General features: G+C 37.8%; 1 protein-coding gene across 1 annotated transcript; it reads left to right on the forward strand.

Moving 5' to 3' along the window:
- Positions 1–197: 197 nt before the first annotated feature.
- LOC117294332 (kinesin-like protein KIF11-B) lies at positions 198–15688 on the forward strand. Its single transcript, XM_033776697.1, has 25 exons — positions 198–422; positions 1616–1745; positions 2036–2133; positions 2637–2715; positions 3218–3400; positions 4368–4492; positions 5217–5374; positions 5772–5850; positions 6276–6468; positions 6736–6824; positions 7024–7111; positions 7441–7554; positions 8146–8241; positions 8584–8791; positions 9268–9440; positions 9856–9984; positions 10483–10650; positions 11104–11196; positions 11367–11428; positions 11996–12095; positions 12365–12544; positions 13289–13511; positions 13685–13830; positions 14501–14608; positions 14939–15688. The coding sequence occupies exons 1-25, from the start codon at positions 361–363 to the stop codon at positions 15089–15091; spliced, it is 3237 nt and encodes a 1078-aa protein (XP_033632588.1). The 5' UTR covers positions 198–360; the 3' UTR covers positions 15092–15688.
- The last annotated feature ends 3130 nt before the right edge of the window (positions 15689–18818 follow it).

The raw sequence follows: 18818 nt of genomic DNA on the forward strand, positions 1-18818 counted from the left end.
GCACGGAAATCCTTTCATGATTGTCTACTCGCCTTCTGGACCCATTGCTTTGAACACGATTCCAGACATTCGGTCCGTAAGCATCGTAGGAATACATTTATATGTCCCCCGTATCAATCCCGTCATGCAACTGATGATCAGATTGCTGCAACGTGATTGGTCAGTTGGTTTAAAGCGTAAAAATTCAACAGCGAAGATTTCAACAGAATTCTGCCTGTTTTGTGAGTTGTCGGGTCTCCGTTTTCATCCGAAAATCATCGGTTAATTTGGCTTTGTTTTGAGATTAGAATACTTGTATAGAAGAAGTGAGACTTGGAAATAGTAAATCTTTAGTTTTGGAACTCATCGGATCGTCACAAAATGGTGAAAACAAACGGGAAAGGGCCGCAGGAAAAACACATTCAAGTGTTTGTCCGGTGCAGGTAAGTGACTGACACAGAGATATCGACAGTGTTGAATGAATCAAAAACGACTCCACTCTGTTGTTTTGACATTTCTTTTTCAAAATATAAAAATATAGTTTATTGGATGATTTTCAAGGTTTCATTTCAATTTTTATCATTTAATTTAAAACATAAATAATAATACATTAAATTCAAGTTTTTTTAAAATTAAATTATCTCTTTCAGGTTTTTTTATTTAAGTTTATATTGAAAATGAGTGCAATGCTACTTTTGTTATCTAATTACAATTTGAAGTATCGGGACGGAAGTATCAAAGCTCAAACTTTTCCCCATTTTAATTTTTGTTTGTAATTTTGTATTTCTACTTGTAATTTTTGTAGGCCCTATTATTATTATTATTAACCATAAATTATTATTTTTAAACTTGTAAAAATGAATTGAAATGTGGAAATGGATTGGAAGTGTATGTAGAAATTATAAACAGATGATGATTGAATTTGAAAATGCTGTCGGAAATATATGCCTCATCTTTTTTAATCAATTTGAATATTACAACGTCATTCAATAAATATTTATGCATTATTTATTATTTTACAAGTTAATGTTATACAATAACAGTCTATTTTTTTATTAGAAAAAAGTATGAAAACAAAGTCAAATTCCTAATTTATTAATTAAAAAAAAAGACTATTTTAAATATTTGTTGGTCCTGTATTGAGTTGAGGCCTACACAGAATTATCAATCAGAACAATATTGAAAATGGTTAAAATAAATGCCATGCTTCCCAATGCCAAGCTTCCAATACCAGATTTACAGCTTGAACCATAGACCTTATCGCAAATACCAATGCGCAAGCGCAGACTGTTGAATGAGGTGCATTGTTGGATAGATATGGATCAAATTTGGATACCAGCAAGACCACAATGCACCTAATTCCAAGCTTTACGCGCGCGCCCCGGTATTTGCGAAAAGGTCTATGGAGGAAGGAAGAACCCACACTCTTCTGATGAGATCAAAAACACTGGTCAGCTCTACAACTCAACAGGCATCCCGCGTGCAATTTTTCAGCTCGCACCATAAACAGTTGCCAATTCTTCACGGCAAGTAGGGATTCATGTCATGGCCAAAAACTGGGTCTACAAAAGCGGTACCAAAACCCTTTTAAATCTTAGTCTCAGACTTTGTTTTCTTGTTGTCTTCCTGTCTACAGGCCAATCAATGAAAGTGAGAAGAAGAGAGGATCCCATAAAGTGGTGGAGGTCAACAAAAACAAGAAAGATGTCCATGTTAACGTTGAGGTGGCTGAGAAGTCATCCACTAAAACTTTCTCTTTTGATAAGGTACATCACTTCTGAAGAAATGAAACATTTGAGATCTTTAGAATTTCCAAATTAAAGTTTCCAATTGAATTGCAAAACATAAATAAAAAACTTAGTTTTAAAGAATTTTTTACATTTTTAAAACAATTTTGTAATGATTATTTTTTCAATTAACAAAGTTGAAAGCAGACCATCTGAATATCTGATGCCAAAATGCATTTGGGTTAATGATTTAGATGTAAGGCACTATATAACATCTTTTTATTAATATTATTATTTATTTTATAATTTTATATTGTTTTGTTATCCAGGCATTTGGCCCCAAAGCCAAGCAGATTGAAGTGTATAAGAGTGTTGTCCTTCCTACCCTGGATGAAGTACTCATGGGTTACAACTGTACAGTATTTGCGTAAGTCAACAACAATTATTTTTAATATATTTCACTTACATTTTCAGAAGTCCTGAATTATTCCCAAAGTACAACTTTAAAAAGTTATTTTCAAATAGTAAACCACACGGGAAACTGACTGGGTCAATTTTTAATAATTTTGGGCTGAACAAAGTAAAGTTTACTTACCCAATCGGTGTCCCTTGTGGTTGACTTTTTGAAATTAAAAATGTGCATCCCCTTTAGGTAATCCTCTGGCTGCCGTTTCCCAAGTTGTATCACAAACAGGGCGGCTAACGGTTGTATGGCTTCTGACTGGCACACCCAAACAAAGATATTGCCAAAGTAGGGAGTCCAGCAACAAACAATGTTGGGCTACATAGCTCAGTTGGTAAAACATTGGCATGTTAATCTGGGGGTCGTGGATTCAAATCCCGCTCCAGTCACATTTGCTTGGTTCTACCCCAAATCAGAAAAATTGTTGTATTTTCACAAATTTTGTCTTTTGCTCCTTTGGTTTTTAGATATGGTCAGACAGGAACTGGCAAAACTTTCACAATGGAAGGAGACAGGACACCAGACCCAGCAATGTCTTGGGAAGAGGTAAAGGGGGAAAGCAGAAGTTGCAAAAATTGTTTTCAATATTGTCTTAAGAGACCTTTAAAATATTTTCTTTCTGTCCTATCCGGGGCATACCAAATGGTTTTCTTGTCCTAAACAAATTATTTAAAAATTAAGTAAATAACTAAATTAAAATATATTTTTTCCATACCAGTCGCAATTGAATTCTCACATATAATCTGCCAGCAACTCGGGTGTATTTGCCCGATATGCTAGCTTGTCCATGGGGAAAACCTAATCACAAACTGTTAAAACTAAAAGTGAATTATATTAAATCACTCCTGAACTGTTCTCTTAGTGTGTTTTTTAACCTGCATGTTAACTCTATCTGTTATAACTCCATCGGTCTTTTTGACAGTATTGAAATAAATGTGAATTGAATTTGATTGGAAAAGTTGTACGTGATGACTTTGTTTTTTTAAACTAATTAAACTGCAGCTAAAAACCTACCACCAAATTTCAATCTTCCACTATTTCCTGGTAGGACCCACTGGCCGGTATCATCCCTCGCGCCATGCATCAGATCTTTGAGAAGCTCCAATCCCAAGAGGTGGAGTTCTCTGTCCGAGTCTCCTTCTTAGAGTTGTACAACGAGGAGCTGTTTGATTTGCTCTCGGCTCAGGAGGACACCCAGAGACTCCGCATCTTTGAGGACGCTGCTCGCAAGGTAAGTTTTGGTTCTTCATATATAGCGAGGGTTCTCCCCCAAGGATTTGTCAAAACTGTTCGGGCAGTCCAAGCCTGGAGTTTCATCTCTGATAGGATATAATAAGGATAGCCGTGTTGGGCTTATTGATGGAAAAAACCCGAACTAAATCATAAATTTTGTAGCACTTAAAGACAGTGGACACTATTGGTAATTACTGAAAATAATTATTAGCATAAAACCTTACTTGGTAACAAGTAATGGGGAGAGGCTGATAGTACAAAACATTGTGAGAAACGGCTCCCTCTGAAGTAACGTAGTTTTCGAGACAGAAGTATATTTCCACAAATTCGAGCACAGCCTGTTTGTTTTATGCATATAAAATGTTGAGATACAGCAAGTGAGAAAACTGGGCCCAGTTTCATAGCGCTGCTTAACAGTAAGCAAATTTGCGTGCTTACTGTAGCAAAAAAATTTGCTTAAGCCTTAGCATATTTCACAGGTTAGCAGAAAAATTGGGTGGCCATATTGCGTGTTTACCGTGGATTTGCATTGTGACGTCATTTATTTTCGTGCGGTAAGCACCGGAAGGTTAGCATGCCTTTTCGTGTGTTTATGGTTAGCAGCGCTATATAATAGAAATTGCAGAGTAAGCACAAAATTGGCAGCTAAGCAGCGCTATGAAATCGGGCCCTGGTCTTTGACAATTACCAATAGTGTCCACTGTCTTTAAAGACACTGTTATTAGACAAACTGCATGAGGTTTCGTAGCAACAACTACTTCATCAGATGAAATGAAAGGGACAAACTAGGGACTCAATCCTGTAACTAATTTTTGAGTCGCTGTAATTTCCAATTATAAAAGGAGATTCTGTTATAAAAGGAGGAATTCTCAATTTTCATGTTAAAACGAAGTAAAAGAACAAAATCTAGCACGCAGCCAGCTGACTACTAATTGCTTGTTGATATAATGTTTTTTTTCCTTCAGGGCTCCGTTGTTATCCAGGGTCTAGAGGAGGTTGTTGTACGCAATAAGAGCGAGGTCTACGCCATCTTAGAGAAGGGCGCCGCCAAGAGACAGACTGCCGCAACTCTCATGAATGCCCACTCCAGGTAAAGATAAATACGCTGTTCATTGATGAAATCATTAAATTTCAAAACATATCTATCAGGGTGAGATCAGTGAAAATTCCTAACAACTTACAGGCCTGAAAAACTATTACAAAATACACAAAAGTATTGAATACTCACAGATTACCATGATTCTTGGAGTTTTAGTGATGGAATTGGAGCTTGGTCCACAGTCCACACTGAAAATAACCACAGAGAACATTCAGTAGCTTTTAAAAAGTAACCTCATGTAGCCGATGATCAGTCAGCCTGGATCTTTCTGTATTGGTCTTTAAAAACAACCCATTAAAGCCTTAAGACATTTTTCCCAACATAAGACCTCAGTCTCCCAATATCCTCTCCGTTGTCGCTCAACAACACCAACTTGTTTGGACCAAGTGACCAGCATTTGTTATTTAGGCAAGGCCCTCAGTCCTTCCGAATCCTTCATTTGAACTATAACAGCTGTACCTTTTTGTAGAAAATTACTGCCGTCGATTTCACCAAACTTTTCCTAACGTAGGATTAATCTTAGGACGGTTCAGTTACGTATCCAAATACGTAGGACGAATTGAATTCATCCTAAGTTAGGACGGGTTAGGACGGGTTACCCGTCCTAACTCGAGTTAGGATTAATCCTAGCGTTTCGTGAAATCGGCCGCAGGTGTAATAAGAATTGTCTGAATTGGCTCTTACTCTTGTTTCCTAACTTGTTTACATCTTGCAGTCGATCCCACTCCGTTTTCACTGTCACCATCCACATTAAGGAGAACTCCGTAGACGGTGAGGAACTGGTCAAGACCGGTAAACTCAACCTGGTTGACTTGGCTGGCAGCGAGAACATCGGTCGCTCTGGGGCTGTGGACAAAAGGGCCAGAGAAGCAGGTAAGTCTAGCCCTGTCAGAATGATGAACCAGAAGTTGAAAAAAGTTGTGTTCCAGATTGTCTGAAATTTTGAAAGCAGGACATCAAACCAAGTTTGCCCTTAAATGTTTTAGCGACTGGCCAGTGGGACCAGTTGGCTTGTCGTTTCACTAGAGTCTGTCACATTTTACACAACATGTAGTCAATATTTCACTTTATATTAGGGGGTGCATTTCTACACTGAACCAGCCAGCCAGAACACTTTGAAATTGTTTTGGCTGACCCTCAGATCTTTCAACTAACATTTAGCCAGGGGACCACTGCTAATGAAGAGCTCTGCCAACAAGTGTGGTATACTTTTTTATGGTATTATCCTTCTTAATGAAAATGTGTCCATATGGAATTTTCTTAACCACAGGTAATATTAACCAGAGTTTGTTGACCCTTGGCCGTGTGATCACTGCACTCGTAGAACACGCTCCACATATCCCATACAGGTAAGAAAAAGTAAGATTTTGGTGGCCATGTCTTCCACCTCTGATACCCTGGTTCAAGCCCCACTGGTAGCACTGTGTGTTCTGGGTTTTCAGTCCCTACCCGACTTGGTGGGTTGTTCCTGGAGTATGTCTCTGCCGCATCTAAAATCTGAAAACTTCATTCCTTGTTTTTTCTCCATTGTGTTTTTTGGCTAGTTCAGTAATTAAGTTCCCTTTTCTGTGAGTCCTTGGCTTCACACAAAAAAAAAAAAAAAAAATGGAAAAAGGATCACAGCCTTTGTGTATAACCACACCAACAACCAAAAACAAAAGGCAAAAGACTTAACAGATAATACTCTCTCGTCTAAATAAAACTGCAAATAGCACAAATATCCAACGAGGCAAAGTATCAACCTCTAAATACTTTTTTCTTAATTTTTCTTCAGAGAGAGCAAGTTGACCCGCCTTCTTCAAGACTCTCTCGGTGGACGCACCAAGACGTCTATCATTGCGACCATTTCTCCCTCCGTCTGTAACGTAGAGGAGACTTTGAGTACCTTGGACTACGCTCACCGCGCTAAGAACATCACCAACCGACCCGAGATCAACCAGAAACTCACCAAGAGAGCCCTCATCAAGGTTTGTCCATCTTTTGATCTTAAGATCTCAGAAAATGTGAATTGAGAAGTATTTTCATGTTTTGTGTAGTGTCGTGCCGTGACAAATTTTGGGAGATTTAAAACTGATATTTTTGGAAGTGAAATGATTCTCCAAAGAAAAAATGCATACGATCGAAAGCTGCTGTACCTCTAAGCAAGTCTTTATTTGTTTGCCATACATTTTAGGAGTGATTACACTTATACCTTCCCTTTAACAGAATCCTTTTGTGTTATTGAAATACTGTAGGAATACACAGAGGAGATAGAGCGTCTTAGGCGTGACTTACTAGCAAACCGAGATAAGAACGGAATCTACCTTGCAGAAGAACACTACAGGTAAAAAAAGTAACCGTTTACAACTTGCCTTAATTATTTCTGTTGTCAACACACATCAATGTTTTGGTCACATGCAAACGCTTTGTGACACTTGGTTGTTAACAGTTCCATCACTACTCAGAAGAGATTTTTACATGATGTTACCGCAGACCTCTTTTAGCAAAGTTTCAAACTCTACATTTACATTGTGTTAAACCAGGTCTATGGAAGAATCTATTGCAAGCCAGCGTCTCAGCATCCAGGAGAAGGAAGAGAAAATTGCTGCTTTGTTAGATGAGATTGTCAAGGTAATATAAACTTTTTAAATTTTAATTTACACTTTTTAAAGACAATTTCACAGTATGCTTGGCAGCTTTTCCAATGTTTACTGCGTGCCTTACAAGTTTGTGAAGAAAATGAAAAATTGAGGGGGAAAAAAGTAACCAGTGAATAGAGTGTGATATATACCTTCCAGTTTTTTCTAAGCAGAGAAATGTGTTAAGCATAATATCTTCTGCATGGAAGCTGATTAAAACTACATGCTATAACTTCTGCTAGGATTGACTGGTACCCCTATATGCAAACCCAAAAACTAAATACAAAACATTGAAACTCTATTTTTTTTCTTTTTTTGTAGATCAATGAGATTTTGACCGAAACTAAAGATGATCTTGAGGAAACAAGTAATGAGTTAGAATCAACAACCAAAACGTTGGTTCGTACAACCCACACCCTGCACAAGACAGAAACGGTAAGCTTTGATAACTTTCAATGTGATTTAGTTGACTTTAATTCCTGTAATGTATAAAACCCATAAACGCTACACAAATTAAGGTGATGTACAATGCACAGCAAACAGAAAAAAATCTTAACAGCAGGATGATATGTTCAAAAGGCAGGGTGGTGAGAAAATCAAAAATAAGATTTGAAACTCTGCATCGGAAAATACTATCAGGTGAGGTTTGAAGAGATGCCATTTACATAGATCTTTCTTTTGGTTGTTCTGAGAACAACCAGTGGTTTAACAACTTGGTATTTCGATCAGTACGCTGTGATTGCCTTTTGGGGGGAATGTTTCATGCATTGAAAACATTCATTCAACTTACATTTATTTCCATACTTCATGAGAACAGTACAAAGAAATATTTTAAAGGAGTAAACAATAGACAAAGCTATTTAACAAGGCAGAGAAATATAAATAAAAAAGGTATGGAGGCATCATCTGGAAGCCGAGGCTTGTGGTGAGATGCCCGAGGACAGACAAACATAGAACAGGGACAAGAACGTACGGACAGTCTAGAACAAAGACAGAAATGATGAAGACAATGTTATGCATTTACAGGATCTCCGTGTGACAACCAAAGACCGCAACCAACAGAAGTATCTGGTGGAGGAACATGTCAAAGTGGAAGACAAATTGGCCTACGAAGCTAAAAAGGTAGGGGCCTACTGCTTCTCTGCACTTCTTAAAGAGGGGGGGGGGGGGTTGATTTTACTCAAAATTCAAATCTTAAAAAAAATCAAAATCTTAATCAAAATCGAAGAAAAAAAAAAAAACATGTTGGAATTTTGTAATTTCCTCTTTTTGTTGAAGTTACAGTTACATACCTGCTTGATAGAACAAGATGTTACAACTGTGTCCGAGATCAAGGCACTTACTAGTAATAATAAGCAGGATTTATACAGCGTCCAACATCAAACCAGTTACTGAGTGCTTTACAACAGAACAGGATATCTCTTACACTGGGATTAATTCTTGTAACTTCATTTCGGATTCTAGCTTTTGACAGTGGCAGAGGACAGCACAACCGATCTTAAAGGTGTCCACGCTAAACTAGATCGTAAGCGAGCTGTAGAGTCACACAACGCGACGGTACAAGAGACGTTTGAGGCCAATTTGGATGACCAACTGAAGACGGTGCAAGACTCCCTGGGCTACTTTGGTGATGTCCTGCAACATCGCCAATCTGCTGCTCAGGATAACTTCAGTAAGCAGCTTTTGAAATTTGAAAACAGCTTTTGAAAGCTTAACTCGTACTGTTCACTGTACAACACTCTTTTTGCCTAGGCCCATGTGGAACTTGTTGGGACATTCAATGCACATCCATTATTTACTCACTGGCAAACAAAACCCAACAAACTGTACACTGTTGGAAAGTCATTCTCATTGGCAATTATTGAGCACCGGACTCAAGTTGTGGTGTTTTTTATTTGAGCAGTGTGGGTTGGAGTCCCAGTCATGACACTTGTGTGCTTAAAGCAAGACCAACAAATTCAAACAGGTTTGGCCAATGAACGACCCTTTTGACATCTAAGTGAGGCTGCCCTACTGATATGACATCATTGCGCATAAGGTCTATTGTAATATAACAGTAAAAGAAAAGACACGTTTGAGTGTTTTTGTTTTTGTATTTTTTTCAAATTAATGGAGGAACCATTATATATTTATTTCTGCAAATTACAGAGGAACTGGTGTCCGTGCAATCGACTGAGGTTGACAGTATGCAATGTCAGGTTACCAGCATGATTGACAACCTGGAGGGTCAGGTGGTTGCCATGACAACTGGCAGTCAACAGTCATGTGACAGCTGGAAAGAGTGGAGCGAGAGAACTTGCGGAAAGATGGTGGATTTTAAGGTATGCATTTTTAAATCTGCATTCGATGAATTGTGTTGTAATTGTTTATACTTTAATACAGTTTCGTAACTTTTTTGTCCTGTGAATATAGTGAATTTTTAGTGTAACAAATGCATGATGTTGGCAGAGTTGTTGTTTAGTAACATTTCACCCCGCCTCTGGAACTCTCTGCCTCAACATCTCTAATTTCTTCAGACTAGCCTGTATACATATCGAGTGGAATTTTCTTCTTATTCTAGACTGGCGCCTTTGAATGTCAAACGGATAAAATGCGCTTTATAAATGCTGTAGTAGTAGTCGTATTTTTGTTGGCAGCACGTCTTAGTTCCAATAAGAACTTGTCTTGGGACTTATCTTTTCCTTAACCTCAGTTTGTTTTAGTTTTAAAAAAATTAATTACGATTCAATCTGACAGGACAATCACAAAACCGAAGCAGAGAGTTTCCTCACGGCGTCACACCTACCACTATTGAAGAAACACCAGAAGATGCTTGAGGAACACTCGGAGAGAGTGACTGAATGGAATAAGCTCGTTCAAACACAGGTATGTAAAGGCTCACAAAGTCTCTGTAACAATCAAGCATTTAGGACACAGGCATGCAACTTTTCAGCTGATTTTCTCTTTTTCTTTTCAAAATCATTGTACAAAAGATAAGTGTGAACAGCCATTTCCTCTTCTTTTTTTTGCAATAAGACAGTTGCATGTCTGAGGACGTTTTTTTTAATTTGATCATTTGAAACTGTAAGGCGCTCTAGAGTGCAGATGACATTCTTTCCTATACTGCACACACTTGATCTACTCCATTTCCTATTCTCAAGTCATACTAAATTCTGGGAATAAAACTGACTTGTAGGCTAGGTTTTTCACCTTTGAGTTTTTAGGCCATTTTCATTTTACAAAGGGCACTTCCATTGGAAATTCTTTAAGTCTAAGGGAAATGTATTGAGGGGGGCCCGAAGGCCAAGACAAGGGGCAATACAGAGGCCATGATTATGTAAGTGGTTGAAGTAAATGAGATTTATTTCTTTATCTTGTTTTTAGATTGCCTCTCAGATGACCGCTGTGGAGACCTTCGTCCAGAGTTACTACGACCAGCTCGACTCTCTGTCCTCCCTCGTGGGAGCCTACATCAACAACCAGAAAAAGGTCAATCAAGGTCACCAAGAGAGGGCAGCAAACATGCTTGCCGCACAACGACAGGCGTCTCAGGTAATAGTTGCATTAGTTTTTGAAACATTTTATAAGTTAGAAACCTGATTTAAGGAAGAAAAAGTTTTGTTGCAAAAAATACTTAATCGCCTGACGTTTCAACCCTAACAGAGTCTTTCTCGCAGGCTAAATGACAACTTAACAAACCTGAACAGGTAACTAAGGCCGTGTCCGAATTGGCAACTTTGGCTACAGCTACGGCTAGATCAGCGCGTCTGTCAGTGTTGAAGAATAGCAGACACGCGCGCCCTAGCCGTAGCTGTAGCAGAAGTCGCCAATTCGGACATGGCCTATTAGTGTAACAAAAGCAGTGAAGTGGAAAGACATGAATAGAGAGGGAGAGAGTCAGAGAGCACACAGACAAAAGCAAGGGGTAAACAATGAATAGGGAGACAATTATTATTTGTTGATACATTATTGCTAATTTTGCTTTTTTTTTTTCTAACTTGACAGAAAATGAAGGCCGACTTGCTTGCCAAGGTGTCTGGTGCCATGCAAGAGCTTTTGGATGAACAACATGAACAAAATACCGCAGATGTAAAGGAGGTAGGGACCCAGATATAACTTTCTCCTCTTTTCAATAGCAGCAATATGCAACTTTCTCAAGTCATGTACTGGGATTGCTCGAAGTAAAGGTTTGGTAATCACTGTTAAAATGACAAGCAAAAAAAAAATATATATGCTTTTATTTTGATGTGTTTTTTATTTCAATCTAGATGACAGAGAGCTACCTTGGTCTGGTGGAGGGAGCTGATACAGCCAATGATGAAGTCAAAGGGTAATTTGATATTAATAATAATTAGGCATTTAAATAAGGCGCTTTAAAACCGTTGTATCAAAGTGCCTTTGGATACTATTGGTAATTACCCAAAATAATTGTAAGCATAAAAACTTACTTGGTAATAAGCAATGGAGCTGTTGATAGTACAAAGCATAGAAACGGCTCATTCGGGGCACACAGGTTGCTGATTATTCAAATCAACAATTTCTATTCTCCCAGGTACCCATTTACTCCTAGGTGGAATGAAGCAGTTATTGTTAAGTTTCTTGCCTAATGACACAAGGTATCGCGGCTGGAATTCAAACCCACAATCTAACTACTCATTAGCCATCAGACTTTAGTTTGATATGCTGGACCACTCGACTACGAAACTGCAACTTTTTGTACCTCCAATGAAATTGTTTGCATGGTCTTGCCGAAGACATTCTAGACATGCATGAACAATGGTTCTCTCTTCCTTGCGTACAAGTTATTTCTGAGGCATATGTTCCCTCTGCTTAAACTAATAAACAGAATAAGTTATAGTTTTTGGAAAAACTTATGATTTTTATTTTTTTTTTCTAGGTGTTTGACAGAATTCAGAGAAATGTCCGAGACATTTGCAAGTCAGTACGTTGAGGGTTCTGAGTCACTGGAAGCATTGACAAATGAACACACGACTAAGGTATGTTCGAATTCATAAGAAAATGACCCAGATTGCAGAGTATGGCTTTCAAAACCGAAGAGAAGTGTATGTGGATAAGCAACCTTCGCACTTTAAAGCATTTGCACTCCAAAGCTTTCACGCTTTTCGCTCGCAAGCTTTTGCGCTCATAGTTAAGGTGTTTTTTTTTTTTCAACATCTTATCACATCCCTGATCTATGGGCGTAGCAACAAAGCAAAGAAAAAAGTGTATATTTTAACAAACTCTTGGTTTGTGTTCCCCTTCTCAGAGTCAAACCTACATCACAGAGACAGAGCAGAGTCGGGTTCAGATCCAGTCTTCAATCCAGCAGCATCTCGAGGAGGACATCTCAAGGCAAGCGTCTCAAACCACCAAGATGACTGAGTCTGTTTCATCACACATGACACAGCTCGCTCAGCATGTCGCTGACTCAAATCAGAAGGCAGAGGTACGGAAGTATTTAATCTCAACTCTTTGTCTCAAGTGAGGTCTGTATTGTGGGTGACAAATTCCTCTAATAGAAATCTCTATCGTGGGGTGTCATGGCTGAATGGTTTAGAGCATCACGTTCACGTTCTGGTGGTGAGGTCATCGGGGTGTGGGTTTGAATCCCGGTCATGACACTTGTGTCCTTGAGCAAGACACTTCACTATAATTGCTTCTCTTCACCCAGGGGTATAAATGGGTACCTGTTAGGGTAGAGGTTGATATTGTGTTTAAAAGTGCCTTTGGTGTGCCACAGCAGCTCAAGGCTGTATACTCGCCAAAGAAACATTGACTAGAGCAAGACTTGAACCTACTACCTTTAGATTAACATACCAACTGAGTTATTTAGCCCTATGTTGGCAGTCTCCCTATTTTGTATCTTTGTTCGGGGTTCCAGTCAGAAGTTGTTCAACCTGTAACTGCCGTATAGTCAGGGTTTACACCCAAATTTACTCAACAAATTTTAACAACCAAGTCGATTTTATTGTTTAAGGTTTTACACCATACTGTCACATTCAGACCACGGATAGTCTGTCATAGACTGCTGCGCTCCATCAGTTCAAACCTGTATCAACAACTGTTGTAGCTCCAGCCCATATTTTTTACCAGAATCAAACACACAACAATGTCTACACACACAAAATTCACAGCTGAGATGTTTCCACAATAAGATTCATAAACCTCTAAAACCGTTTCACAATCACAGACGATTCTCAGCACAGTCCGACAAAGTTCGCAGGATCATCAACAAGATCTGACCGCTCAACACACCAGATTGACCAGTACACTCGACGAGTGGACCCAGCAATCGGTCAAGGAATCAAAGGACATCGGAGACAGCGTGTGTGATCTCAGGATAAAGTTCACCGATGTCGAAGGTTTGGCTGAGACCTTCTTGAAAGAAGACCTCAGGCTGGACATCCCCACGGGTAAGAACTCAAAAGCCCTTATTTTGTACAAAGCTGTTGAGCAGAAAGTGCTGTTTGGCAAAAAGTGCTGCTGAGCAAATGCTTTTGCTAAGCAAAAAACAATAATGGAAGGGAGGTCATGAAATTGTTAATGACATGGCTGGTAAATTGTTTTCTGTTTTTTGATTACTCAGGTGTCACTCCAAAGGTTCGTCGGTTTAGCTACCCTCGTATGCTGACCCGAACTGATCCCCATCACGTCCTCCTCAAGAACCAAGGACTCGACAAGACGATAAATGAAGCGGTTAATGTGCCACTACCAGACACTTTCATTGAAGAGGTAGGTATTCTACTAAGTCAAATTTTCATGGGTTTTTGCCCCTTGTTCTTCTTGTTCGTAGGCGCCGGAGCACCACAGATCTTCACGTCAGAAACACTGCTTACCAAAGAATTCTGGACAATACTGCCCATAAGCATGTTCTTTCAGGAGGCCATACATGCACGGAGTTCCATTATTTAACAGTGCCGTAAAATTGGTCCCAGATAATAATAATTTAAAAAAATCACAATAAAGAAAATTATTTAAAGAAAAGTAATTGTTGGATTTCAAAATCATATCTAAATTTCCAAAATCGTTAGTTTCTTGGCCATTGTTGATTTTTATATAATTCGTACATATAACAAACAAGATAGCTGTAATTGGGAGTTTAAAGGCTGTATGCTTGTTTCGCTTGCAGATTTTTAACAGATTGTGTACATACCTCAAATATACTAAGCGGTCCAAAACTAAATCCTGATTAATATTTCAGGGGAAGGGTGAAATTTGGTTATGCAATGATCAGCACTTGTGGTTTTAACAATTGTGTCACTCAGAGGAAAAGACGTCCGCTTTTGTGTCAAGTATGAACCTGGTTTTATAATTGTACACTAGCAAGCAATGATAGCAACTGAATCTTTAATTTTCCTATGTTGTTTCATATATTCAAGATTATTGTTAAACCTCTTTACAGATTGAGCAAGAAGACACCAAGAGTGTTACCACGGAAACCATGTCAGTAAGCGACGAGAAGACATCAGATGACAATGTCTCAGACAGCTCCGTTGGATCTTTAGTCATTGTAAGTTTAAAATAATTTGATGGCGTTATGGTGTTGTGTTTCATAACAGCTGTAAATAAAACCAAAATGTATTTGTCCAGCTAAACGCATTTCATAGTTTTTATAGGAATTTTTCTGATTTTTCGATGAAAAACAAACTTGCTGATGAAAATGCAAAATATAAATTGCTAAGCAAAGTGTGATGTCACAGTACAAAACACTATGGCGAAATGAGACAACTTAACTCTGAGCTTCGTGAACTCCAGCCCTGGTCAAACTTTGAAATATGCAAACAAATCAAAATAAAAGAATTTGGAAATAATTTATATATTTATTGTTTCTGTCTTACAGGAGGATAGTAAAGAGAATTTCCCCAAACCCTTGAAGCAGAAAACCAAGACGGTCAAGACCAAGACTATAAAGAAGAAAATACCAAGGGATAACAGCGCCACTCGAACACCCACATCTCGTCTGCCCCTCAGGTCCCATAACACCCCTCACTGATAAATGGTATGATCATTTATAGAATACTGTAATAAAGTTTTGGGGTGTTTTTGTTTGCAGAAAGGGTTTTTAGATGGTGAGTTTAACTGAAACAAAAGTGGCCCTAAAGGTTAGTCTACTTTTAAACGCTCTGTTGTAATGAGATGGGGGGGAGACATTTTTGCGAGAGTTTGTGTCACTCTGTAAATAATCTCTTTGGTCATGTCATTATCTATCGAATAGGCCTTACAGGAAATTAAAAAAAATCTGTCTTTTTTTACTGAGCTTCTAACGAAGTGAGATGATATAAAACCAACTTAGATGTGAATTCAAGTAGTCAAACATTTCATCCTGTGATAATAATAAGCGAAAAATGTTAAATGATTTATAACATCAAAAATGTGATGGGATCTCTTTTATAATCATGAGTTATGTTTCATCAGCTGTAAATATTAGCAGTTTATTATTATTATTATTATTATTATTATTATTATTATTATTATTATTATTTTTTGGTGGGGGTGGGATGGAAGAAAGCTAACTGCTTCATGAATACTATGTCTTTTTAATGAGCTATATTGAAATGTAAATAAAGTTAAAATTAGGGAGGTAAAAAAAGAGTAATTTTAAATGTACTAAAGGATTAGGGAGAGGCCATTTATGGTACAGTCTCGGATATAAATCTATCTGAGATCTTTGTAAATTTCTCTGTAAACAAAGCAGGCTTGATCAGACAAACCGCAAATTAACTTTGTCTGTTACGCCTGCATTACGTCAGGATAGACGCCATCATTAACAAGGCATTTTGGCTACGAGTGTATCACGCATAGCTAGGCGTTTGCATTTTCAAAAGAACGCTCTAAAACATTTTGTTGAAACTTTCCATTGTAAATATATTTCGGGAATGTTTTTACATACTGATCCTTCTTAATCTGATCGATTAAAATGTTTTGATGTTTTTGCGCATCCCCACATGTGACAAGAGAGGTGCATGAAGATTCAACTTGCTGATCCAGTTCGTGGCGGGGAACAGAATTTGAGAAAAATTTGTTTATTCCTTACAAATCATTCAACTGTGTTGCTAGTAAAAAAAAATCAAGGCTTTAGAGAAACTTTTTGTTTAATGCGTAAACACTCTTAAAAATAATTTATTTTTTCTTCCTCGGGTAGATGTTTTTTTTAACTGAATGTACTTTTCTTCATCCTTATGCAAATTTCAATCTATACAATTTTTCAGTTGCATAGTAACAATAGTTTTTTTGCAGTAAAGTGATGAAAAGTTGGAACAAATGCTTTGTAAAATTGCCTTGTTATTCTATGAGAGCCATGTTACAACTTTTTTTGGTAGATTTATGGTTGTGCATTGCTTAGTCAAGTGAAATTCAATAATAATTGTCAGCTGGTATTGTAAACTAAATAAAAAATGTAACCATAAACGATTTTGATGTCTGTAGGTTTTCTTGGTTGTATTTTCCTCACATGATCCCTCATAGCCAATAGTGACTGAAGCCCAGTTCATACTCCCTGCGAATGCAATATGAAGTTTGAAGTCGCAAGTTCACAACGAATAGTTCGCAAAAGTGTAGCTGTGCTGTACAACTGCGAAGCATTCACTTGGAAAACAGCCATGTGGTGTCAAGCTGCGCATTTGCAGGAAGTATGAATCGGGCTTCAGTTGATATTTTTCCCAGTATTCCCGGTTCATGCGAATGCAAATGCGAAGTGAATTTGACGTTACAACCCTCCTTTCGCAGCGATTTTTCGCAAGTGAGTCGAGCAGACTTCAACTGCGTTCGCATTCGCAGGAAGTATGAACCGGGCTTAAGAATTTGATATAAGTTAGACAAGTTACATGGATTCCTTTGCACACATAAACAGGCGTAATACTCCAGTCCAAAGGGCAAAGCAGTTTTGTCAAGACGGTCGCAGTTTTCACTTCAAAAAAAGAACAGAGTAACCCCAAGTGTATACAGTAGACCTACACACTGTAACTGCACTCTGTGCTTAATATGTGCATCTCACACAGAGCATGACACTGGACTTCTAATAATAATAGACTGTTTTTATATAGCGCTTTTCACACCCGGAGGGTGTCTCAAAGCGCTTCCACTATTATTACCCCTGGTCACTGAGCCTTAATTCATTCCTTAAACCATCTCAGCTCCCAGGGGAGTAGCCTGTGCGGCGATACTCGACTAAACCAATCACAAGAACCATCTCTGCCCTCACAGGTACCCATTTACCCCTGGGTGGAGAGAAGCAATTATAGTTAAGTGTCTTGCTCAGGGACACAAGTGTCACAACGGGGATTCGAACCCACACTCTGCTGAACAGAAGCATCAGAGCTTGAGTTCAGTGCTCTTTATCCATTCGGCCACGACACCCCATTTTCTACTAGCTGTGTGTATAGGTCATCCACACTTGTATTTACTATTTGCATATGGAGTACTTTTCCATAATATGATATATCCCACCCGAGTATTAAATATGCCCGTGATTTTTTCACAGAACTCGGGTAAAAGTACTAAGTATACAGTGCTAACACACATCGGTGTATATGGGTAATAAAACAAGTTTAATTTTCTTTATCCCTGATGCAAATTTAACATGATAACATCGTGACATATCTTACACCACACCAAGCACACTGAGTATACAAACAGAGACAAGCACTAGCTAACTCGGGAAGGTAGTGCACAGGGGGAATTTTCTTTCTAAAAATAACACCGTAAACAAAACTCCAAGGCCTTGGTCAAGGCTACTGTGACACTTCTAGAAAATAATTCAGAAATAATTCAAAGTCCTTTGAACACCTGACAATTAAATGAGACACACTTTTCACATTTTTGTTTTACTCTACCAAGTGTTATTCAGAATGATTATTTTGTTGCAGTATAAATTTACCGGAGTTGAGAATCAACTTGAATTCAACACACATTGTGATTTTGATATAAATTATACAAAATAGCCAGTTGATGTCATGATTATTTGTACTAAAAAACAATTTTATATTGCTGATTGAGAATCCCTTTAAAATACCATACCATTTTTTTTAATTGATTGATTGGCATTTTAAAAGAAGGTAGTTTTGCGTTAAGCCCCTTTTTGTTCATTATTTGTAGAAACTCTTTGATGCAAATTCCTAAACGCTATTCATGAGGAATTCTCATTTGTACAATTAGTTCCTTCTGTTTATGAAGAACTGTTTTGCAATAAGTTATTTGACATAATTTATGAATTTTTTATTTTTAAATAGTATTAATTTTTTTATTTTTTTTATTTTATTTGTAATACAAAGACAATTTTCAAGCTTGATTTTGTTTAGGTACAGTAATCCCTTCAGAACCATTTCTTTTTCAAATCTTTTTGAAAACCTAAACATCAAGCTTAAAAAAGAGAAAAAAATAAAAACACTGTGCATCATGATCTCACATTGCTAAGGGAGAATTTTTGTCTTGAGGTTCAAAAAGGTATCTTTGTGATTATCAAAATGTACTAATCTTCCTCCAAAGACTTCTGCCAAGACAACTTTCTGGTCAACAAGACATCTTGTTATGTAGTTTCTTCCTAACCTGTGTTTTTAAATGTTTATACAGGAGTGCAATTACAAAATGCTGTATATTGAACAAACAACACATTCTTAACAATTCTTTTTCCAAGGTGACTTTCAGGTCAACATGACAACCTCATCTAACATTTTTTTGGTGATTTTAAAAGATGTTTTATATGAGATTTCACATGATCTAAG

Source organism: Asterias rubens, chromosome 9 (genome assembly GCF_902459465.1).
Source record: "Asterias rubens chromosome 9, eAstRub1.3, whole genome shotgun sequence".
Lineage (NCBI taxonomy): Eukaryota > Metazoa > Echinodermata > Asteroidea > Forcipulatida > Asteriidae > Asterias > Asterias rubens.

What these genes read in the sequence shown, in the direction of transcription:
- LOC117294332 (XM_033776697.1), top strand. Translation starts at nt 361, where the DNA reads ATGGTGAAAACAAACGGGAAAGGGCCGCAGGAAAAACACATTCAAGTG. An exon ending in CACAACGACAGGCGTCTCAG is followed by an intron (nt 10,651 to 11,103) that starts GTAATAGTTGCA and finishes CTAACTTGACAG; the next exon opens with AAAATGAAGGCCGACTTGCT. An exon ending in ACTCAAATCAGAAGGCAGAG is followed by an intron (nt 12,545 to 13,288) that starts GTACGGAAGTAT and finishes TCACAATCACAG; the next exon opens with ACGATTCTCAGCACAGTCCG.